General features: G+C 44.2%; 1 protein-coding gene across 2 annotated transcripts in view; it reads right to left on the reverse strand.

Annotated features, from left to right (window-relative positions):
* The window catches only part of TSNARE1 (t-SNARE domain containing 1), a 1046259-nt gene that overhangs the window by 443716 nt on the left and 592950 nt on the right, over window positions 1-9593 (reverse strand). For both annotated transcript variants that reach the window (XM_019528236.1, XM_019528235.1), the window contains exon 9: window positions 1977-2144. In XM_019528236.1, coding sequence (XP_019383781.1) covers window positions 1977-2144 — 168 coding nt within the window. The remainder of the gene's footprint in view (window positions 1-1976; window positions 2145-9593) is intronic.

A 9593-nucleotide genomic window follows, 5' to 3' on the forward strand; every position in this document is an offset into this window, starting at 1 on the left:
GCAAATTTGAGCAGGTGCTTTTTACCCCCTCGTCCAAGTCGCTGATGAAGATGTTGAACAGTGCGGGCCCGAGGACCGAGCCCTGGGGGACCCCACTGCCCACATCCCTCCAGGTCAAACACGACCCGTCCACCACCGCTCTCTGGGTGCGGCCCTCCAGGCAGTTGGCGACACATCTGACTGTGTGGGTGTCGACACCACAGCCCCCAGTTTCTTAATGAGAACGGGGTGAGAGACAGTGTCAAAGACCTTCCGAAAGTCCAGGAAGACTATGTCCACTGCTACCCCTGCGTCTAAGGATTTGGTGACCTGGTCGTAGAAGGTCACCAGGTTGGTCTGACAGGACCTGCTGCTAATGAACCCGTGTTGGTTGCCCCTAAGCATAACCTCCCCTGCTCGCCCCTTGTGGACATATGTCAGGATAACGCTCTCAAAAAGCTTACCCAGGATCAAGTTAACACTGACTGGCCTATAGTTTCCTGGGTCCTCATTCCTCCCTTTATTGAAAATGGCCCCCGCGTGGCCACTGCAACCCCGTTGCCCCCACTCTGCATGAAGCCGCTGCCACCGTGTCCGCTCAGAAATCTGTGCCTCAGATAACCAGCACAGCTGCATTTTTAGGTTACCGGCACTGCCCGTTTTTAGTTCAAATCACTGTTAACCAGCATGAGAGGGGAATGGGCCATTCCCCATGCCAGTTAACAGGGATCTGAACTGAAAAAAATGGGTGTAAATCAGTAAAGAAACAAGTGACTTAAAAAAAAATTCAGGGAATTTATCAGTGAAAATCGGTTAAAACTGAGAATGCGGAACACTAGAAAAGACAGAGTCTAATATGATAAATGAAGTCTGTTATTTATATCACTGAATTAATCTAGTTATCATCTTTGTTTAGGAACAGCCTATATTTCCTACTCGAAGCTCAAGTGCCTCTGACCACATTGGGAACATTTGTCCTTTTCTTGCAGTGTTGATTACATTCCATTTCTTGGTAGGCTACAACAAAAATCCATTCTGATAAAATTAGCATGATCCACTTAGCAGGGAAAGCATATGTATTAATTAAATGCGCTGATTTGTTCTCAAACCCTCTCTTCAGGTTCATTCTTACTTTAAACCTGCAAGCTGCAGACAAATCAGAGAGATTGTGAAGGTTTAAAGTAGTTAGCCAATAAATGCTCGACAATGAGAAACTGAATTTTCCAAAAGTACAAAATGAACAACTCAAATGGAAAAAGTAGCTCATTCATAACTTATTTGTATCTCTTTACAGAAACCACTTTTTTGGCTTTTTGACTTTATATCCATACATGTTTATACTGTGTAACAGTAAAAAAAAGTTGTATTCGACCTTTCTTTGACCATTGCTAAAAAATTTCAAAAAACCTTGATATAAAAGCAAAATATTGAAATCTTAAGGAAAGTTACAGTAGTTTGTTGCATGAGTATTGGCATTTGGTGTGCCTGCTGGTGGAACTCATGAAACCAAGTAATATGGAAGCATAAAATAAGGAGGGCTGGTTCAACTTAGCTTCCAACTTTGGTTCTTTATTAGACTGATATTGTTTTCTCCTTAAAATGATAAGCTCTCTTTGAACTGCACCTGTTCAATGTCTAGCACATAATTACCTGATCCTCCAATATTTGAGCTGTACAAAGAAAGTGTTGTCTATACAGGCACTGTAGCAATGCATATCAGGAAACAATACCTCTCTGCAGACTATGACACAAAAGGTACACTGAAAACCTTAGTCTCTTTAACTTTGATTAGAGGCTGTCCAGCATTGCAATGCAATCTTATGGCATTTATATCCATGCTAAAATATGCCCAAAACCTACTCCCCACACCCAATTATGATGTTAGTGTCTGAGATATAAAACTCATATTCTCTTTTCCTTCTTCAAACCACCTGTCCCAGCACTAGAATAATGTCCACTCCCATCTCCCAAGCCAAATGGTACAAAAGAACAGCAACCTCAATCTGCTGGATGGCTTCCTCCCGTAGACGCATGGCCTCCAAGTCTTCTTCAGTGATTTCTGAGAGCAGGGCTTGATCTTGATCTTGGCTCTGCCACATGCTATCCCCTCCATTGAAGATCTTCTCATCATCAGCCAAGTCAGAGAAAGGAGTGCGGGGACTCTGCTGAAACCAAAAAGGGGAAGCAAAAGACACTGAGAGGTTTATCCTTTTTATACTGCATGGTTCCAGGGAACAAGCAGGGAAATTAAACTAAAATGCAAACAACTGAGATGTTCATGGCAAAAATGGAAGAACCAAAAGCACCAAGGCAAGTGGATGTTTAGGGTGGAAGAGACTTAGGGTGCCTGCACACACTACGGAGTTTAATCCTCATTAAAATAACATTTATAACGTTTAAAGTTGTTTATTTTGGAGCATCGCATCAGTTTTTGCATGCACTAGGTTTTCAACTGAATTAAGCTTTGGAGTGTTGCATCAATGTTTGCACACAGTAGGTTTTCAAACAAATTAAGCGTGGACCTCGGCTGGCACTGCAGGAGAGCAGGACAGTCCAGTGCTGCCCCCTGTCCCAGGCCCTCCACCCCATGCCTGTGCCATGCCACACAGCTGTTGGAGCAGGGAGCCAGCAAAACAGCAGAAGCAATTCAAAAGTGGAAGTAATTCAAAGGGGTGAACACTCAAAAACTTTGCAGCACCATCTGGTGGACAAAGAGGCTCATTACACATTTTGAGCGCCTTTGTGTTTGCATGCAACAAATCCATGGACGCAACACTTTAATTCACGGCGAGCCGAACTAAACTATTTCCAAAAAGTTTTACTTTAATGCAGCAGAAAGTCTTTTAAAGCTTCCAGAAAAACCACCTGTGCACACAGTCACACCACTGCAGCGCAAGAAAGGACAAAAAACATTGTGTGTACAAACGCCCTTAGAGACCAACTCATGAAATCCATTTCCTCAATAAGAACTGAGTCAGTTGCCCAGGAGGTTCCAAACTACGATGGCAGTCCAAAACCTCAGCTAAGAGAGCAAGCTAATGGATATGCTCTGCTGTGGTGACATCTTCCAGGTGTCAAACTCTGAGAACCACCATTCACCTATACTATGGCAATTGTTCTGCATGATACTCTGGGTTAAACCATCTCCTGCTGAAATATCCACGATACACTAAGATAGAACTTCCATAATTTCATTGGTTTAAAACTCAACTGGACAAACAGCAGATATTAGGCAGATAGTCTAATAATCATATTTTGCACTTATAAAGCACTTCCTTTGTCAAGATGGCAGAGCATATTATGGTTTTTATTGCCTAATGACATTCTTAAATATCTGTATAGGGAACTACCATATATTTAACATCATAACTTTTATACCTTGTATACCAGTGCCTTTTATACCAGGTGCATCTGGCAAAACACATCCACAGAAGTAAATCATATACTAGTTACTGCATCCTTGGAATACCATGCCACCACCCTCTTATTGCAACATGGCTAGTAGAATAACATCTGCAGACCCATTGTCACAGATGTTGTAGATACATATTAGAGATGACAGACCCTGCCTCAGGAATTGAAAATCAAATTATAATATATAGATGGAGGATAGAAGAAAGGAAGTGTTAGCCCCATTTTACAGATGGCGAAGGAAAGAAGTTATTGTGACGTAAAGTCATGCTTGGAGTCTTGGAAGAGCTGGGAATTGAACACAGATCTCCTGAGTTCCAGTCTAGGAGACACTTTTTTCTGCTGTAGGTACAAAATATTTGAATACACACTTAAAATGATGCATACTGAATCCGTTGACTTCATCTGCTAATGCTCACCATGCCCACTCCATGCACAGCTGAGTTAGGTGCATCATCAATACATACACAAACACAATTTTCCTACCCTGACCACTTAGCACAGCAAGTGATATGGATGCAGTGGAGAAGGACAAAGAATAGCAGTCACAGTAATAAGACCATGTAGTTATCAGGGGCTTCATTTGGTTTATTTGCTCTTCTGCGTTCACTGGCTTGTTGCTGATTCGGCAAACTTTTGTTTCAGGAAGGATCTAGGACTCCAGTCCTGCCAAGAATGACATATGTGCTTACCTTCCAGCTTGTGCAGAGTCCCATTAAGCCAGCTTTGCTTAGTTTGGCTTTCTAATCAAAAGTAAAATTATAATAGCTGCCCAGGTGCCTGAAACGCTCTGAAGTTGCACAAAGGCACTGTAATGGCTTAGCCATCAGTGCTTCTCAGGGAATCGTGTGTGAGAAGGAAATGTGCTTGTTTTATTGTGCTGTGATCCTGCTTCTGAAGACTGAAAATTGTCCTCGGTTCCCACCAAACCAGTCAGTCAAAGGCTCTCAGCATTTCACTGGAGGTGCACAGGGCCTTGCGAGATTGGGCTGTAACAGCTGGAGTAAAAAGCCCTCTACAACCTCTTGGAAGTCCATTATCACAAGAGGTTGTAGAGGGACACAGTACAGCTGAGATCAAAAAAGTTCAAGTCATGGATGCTTGTTCTGTTTAATAGCTATTAATGGATCTGTCTAAGATGTTTCCTTTGGCATGTGTAAGCCAACAGTGGTGGAAGCCAGCGAGGGTAATGAACAGGGGAGAGATCACTCTAGATCAGGGTTGTCCAACAACCAAATGGTACATGGCCCCAGGCCTCCCGGACACAAATGGTGCAACCCCCCATCCCTCTACCCCACCTCACAGGTGGGGGCAGGCAGTGGAAGCTGGAGGAGGCAGGGGGAGCCAGTGACAGCTGCAAGGAAGTGCCAGGGGGCCAGTGTGAAGACCAGGAGTAGAGGGGGTGATGTTGAACCTCTAAGGAGCCACATGCAGCCCATGGGCCGCCAGTTGGACAGCCCTGCTCTACGTACACCCCATTCAATGCTCTGACCCTAAAGCAATCACTTCTACCACTGTCGGAGACAGGTTACTGAGCTAGATGGACCATTGGTCCAAACTAGTGTGGCCTTTTCTTTTCTTTTTTTCATGAAGGGATTAATGGCACAGCCATTGGTCGTAACCAAAAGAGAAGAAAATGCCCCCAATATTGCTTCTGCCATGTTTGGTTTTATTTGTTCACTGTGGAGGAAGCATAAAGGGAAAGTGAAGAGCAAGTGGCACACTTCAAAACAGGAGTCAAGCATCAAACACTTAAGGACATAAGTCGGCATCTTCATTGGGAGGTTGGACTTACAAAAGTGCTGAATCCGTAGTAATTCTCACTCCCTTTGTTTGGACCTGCTGGATGTTTGACACATATAGAAATCAGACCACTAATTAATTTGGTTAAGTCTGGTCATACGCCCCTGCATGTTGGCAATTTTGAAAAAACAACAAAAAAACCTGACAGAAATGAAATGTGAGGCATGAAGTGAGAGTAGTGGAAGGGAGAGATGCTGCCCACATACAGACTGGGTAGCAAACATCAAAGCACTTATTTTTCATAGCTCTAAATGTAAGAAATTTGCCACTAATATTTTCAAAACTCTAAATATAGAAAATGTATCATTGATGTTTTCTATTGTTTCCTTGTCTCCCTCCTCCAGGGAACTACTTTCTGTGGAGAAAGGATACACTGCAAAAGGAAAATCACCATAAAAATAGGTTTAAAAATGCATTTATATTTGCAGGGCCATATTTTAATAGTATTAAAACACTCCAGGGGGTGTTTTACTGAACAATTAATATACACCTTGGATGGCTGAAGGCATCTGGCAAAGTGCCGTCACTGCCCCAGGCATGTACTTAATGAAGCAATAAAACACCCCCCAGGGCGTCCTAATGCAACATTTGTAGCTGTGATAATCTAGTCTCACCTTAACACAGGCATTTTTCTGGCGTTAAGGTTAACAGGAATGGCAATGCAGACACCATTACCACTTTTTCCTACAGCTATTGATTTGCAACTCAGATGTGTTTATTGCCAGGCAGCCACGGTTATACAGGGCAATGGGGAACGCCACCGTCTTAGCAAATACACGCCGTCAGCTGCCATGAAGCAAGCCTCCGTGATGATGCGTTCCTATCGCTGCTCTCTCGCGTTTCAAGCACAGCACTCTGTGCAATAATAAAGGGACTCCATCTGTGCTGCAGCAGTTGGATCTTTATTAAGTGCACTGTACTCAGTGCTGCTACGTGAAGCTTGAACATCCAGCTTTGGGAGTTTTTTTTGGAAGCTTACTAGCACCACCCTCAAAATCGTTCTTCTTACAACTCCTGCTCCATCCTTCAGGTTGTCACACCTTGATCTTACCTTCCCTTTCTCTCTTCTAACTTGTCATACCCACCCATGTTGTTGTCCTGGCAGATACACTTGGAGGAATGGAAGCATTCATACAGCACTCTTTTGATGGGTTTCTGGAGGTAACTGTCAGGCAAGTCAATGAACACAACAATCCAGCTATAATAATGATTGGGTAGCACTCGATTATCTCTTTTTAAGGCACGGCTATTATCGCTTTAAACAGACTGCATCCCAAGCACATTATATCCATGCTCTTGGCACGACGTGTGGGCCTGGGGCGCATGACATATAAAGATAGGCTGAGGGAATTGGGCTGATTTATTCTTCAGAAGAGAAGACCGAGGGGGATTGAATAGCAGCCTTCACCTCCCTGCAGGGGGGCTGCAAAGAGGATGGAGCTGGGCTGGTCTCAGTGGGGGCAGATGACAGGACAAGGAGCAATGGGCTCAAGCTGCAGCAAGGGAAGTTGAAGTTGAATATTAGGAAAAACTCTCTCACAAGGAGGGTGGTGAAGCACTGGAATGGGGTACCTAGAGAGGGGGTGGAGTCTTCATCCTTGAAGGTTTTTAAGACCCAAAGCAACAAAGCCTTATCTGGGACAATGCAGTTGGGGCTGGTCCTGCTTTGAGCAGGGGGTTGGACTAGATGTGACCTCCTGAGGTCCCTTCCCGCCCTCACTGTCTGATTCTTTAAATAAAGTGGTGATGCGAGTTTCCATCAGTCACTGAAAGCAACTATATGATTATATCTCCCTGGTATCTTGCAAAGTGCCACATTACTGTGAATGAGCAATTCACGCGAAACAATGGGATGCCATGCACGGTGGCTGGAATTTCCTGGAAGATGTGAAAGTGGCCGCTTGTTAACTCCACAACAGTCACCACTATGTCAGCCCATATTTTGCAGATAATTGGATGTACTGCATCTACTTGAGCTTTTGCTGAGGCACATGGTCCCAACGCAAAGGGTTACACAGAAAGAGAAAAGCCTCATTTTAAGCAGCAAATGTAAATTCACAGCTACCACAAACGTGTACAATTAAACATGTACAGAAATCTAATTATACTGAAGGCTTCTGATTGGAAAGACTGTATTATTAAATGGGTTTTCCGCTGTTTCTGCTTCATGGAGTATGGGTAAATAGGCTGTGTTTACTAAAGCCAATGGAGATATGCTGGAGATACTTATTGAGTCTCCATAGCCTGAAGAAAGGGGTGCTGCTTTGAACTGATGCTAAGTCTCTGCCCATTCAACCCAATTGTAAATAGGTAGGTGGTCATTAGGGCTGTGCAAAATGGCTGTGTTTTGATTCGATTCCGGATTCGGCTGTTTCAGAGGACAGTGATTTGTTTTGCTGCTTCGGGTCACTGCCTTGTTTTGTTTCTGCCGAATCTCCTCCGAATCTGTTTCGAATGGGCTGCAAGCTTCACACAGCCCTACCGCCCAGCCAGGTGGGGCCTGGGGCTGGGGGCTGCAATGCCCCAGCGGGGAGCAGGACAGGGCTGTGGGCGGCTCGTCCAAGGGAGGGGGAGGGCTGCTGCCTGCTGTGCAGGCAAGGAGACCCCCATGCGGATCTCCGATCCCTGTCACAGGAAAGCAGCTCAGAGCGGTGAGCAAGCCTGCTGGTCCCTGCCACTTGACTTGGGTCCACAGGGAGCAGAGATCCGCCCTGGGCTTTCTTCACTGCCGCTGCCCAGCCTGTGCTGCACTGGACCTCTGCTCCCTGCGGAGCCAAGTCGTGCAGCAGATTTGGTGTTTTGGGCGCCCATACACCTCCGAAACAAAACAGCTGCCAAAATTATGCACAGCCCTAGTGATCATACAGAACAGGGGCTCCAGGGTAAGTGGGGAGATGCTGGTGATATTGCTGTCTCTAGTGCCATCGGGGTGACTTGGTTACAATAGGGCAATGGACCCTACTGACTTTGATTTTACAGTGGAGAAGTATTTACACATACACATACTCTTCCTCTCACATAGCCTTTCTGAGTAAAACCGTGCTAGATTTTATGCACTGTGAATTGTCTTTGTAATTTGTGCTTGGTTTCTTTTCATATTGTGTTAGTGGGATGGCTTTGGAATTGCTCCTTTCCTGACATTGGCCTGTGGCAGATTTGTGTCAATGTGATATTTTTTAAAATCCAACTCCAGATCTGTGAAGAAATTGGTACACGAGCAAAAGTTGAGGAGAGATGACACACCAGGAAGTTGATAGTATTACGTTTGTAGGGCTAAAGGGTCAATTTTTTGTGGGTTATTCCTCATATTTGAAAACTTATCCACAAATGCTAGCAGAGGCCCTATATTTTCTCCAGTGGATAAAATTTCCTCTGTAGGATAAAATCTTTTCTGCCTGCAGCTACCGTTTTATATCAGATTTTATCTTATAAATGAGGAGATTTTATGGGCAGCTGCTTTTAACACTTTTTTTTCCTGTCGAGGTGGGTAACACTTCTGTGGCTGCTGTACTTGTCTAGCAGATACCAATACTTGCTGCCAGCAGGTGCATTTCCGTGACAGTGTCCCAGAAGTTATCTCCTTGGAGGTCAACCCCACCCCACTTCCATCCATCCACTTCAATATTTGAAGTCGGGGAGGGAAGGAAATGAATTTATAAAATAAAATTGTGTGTAGCGACTTGACCTGTTTCACAACATGAAAGTCAACATCATCATCATCATCAAAAGAGCTGAGAAATAAACCACCAATTTTCCATCCCAAGGCACATACAACACTTTACAGCTACCACATGTAGTGCAGACCCAGTAAAATGCATCACTAGAGGCGCAGGATGTATCACACAAAAAGACTGTTTCTGTGGGAGTGGTTCAATACTGGTAGCTTTCTCTTACATGTCTAACCCATGCACTACCATTGGTAATGGCCAAGGACAAGACCTGCTACTACCAGAAATTAAAATAAGCAAAGAAACAGAAAACCATTGGATTGGTGGTGGAAGGACAGGACCTGAAGGGTTGATTAGAGCTTGATGGGAAATGGTTAGCATCCCCAGGACATAACCAAGAGCTTTCAAAAACTTCCATGAAAAAATAGAGATGGGGAGAGAGAGAGTCTCTCATCACAGAATAATTAAGCTGCCTTATGTTTTAACCATCAGACTACCTGCTATTCTTGGGTTTTTTCTATCCCCATTCCCCCGTCTCTCATGATGTTTTGTTCTGTATATTTTCTTGGTATAAATAATTACAATATTCATTGAGGCTGGGACTCATACCATGACTCAACCCATCCCTGTTGCTCTGATTGTGTATCCCTAGAGTTTAATCTCTTTCTGGCCCAAAGACTACATTACTCTCTCTCTCTCTCTCTCTCTCTCTCTCTCTCTCTCTCTCTCTCT

The sequence above is a fragment of the Gavialis gangeticus genome, unplaced genomic scaffold (assembly GCF_001723915.1).
Source record: "Gavialis gangeticus isolate Ggan-Ray unplaced genomic scaffold, GavGan_comp1, whole genome shotgun sequence".
In the NCBI taxonomy this organism is placed as follows: Eukaryota; Metazoa; Chordata; order Crocodylia; family Gavialidae; genus Gavialis; species Gavialis gangeticus.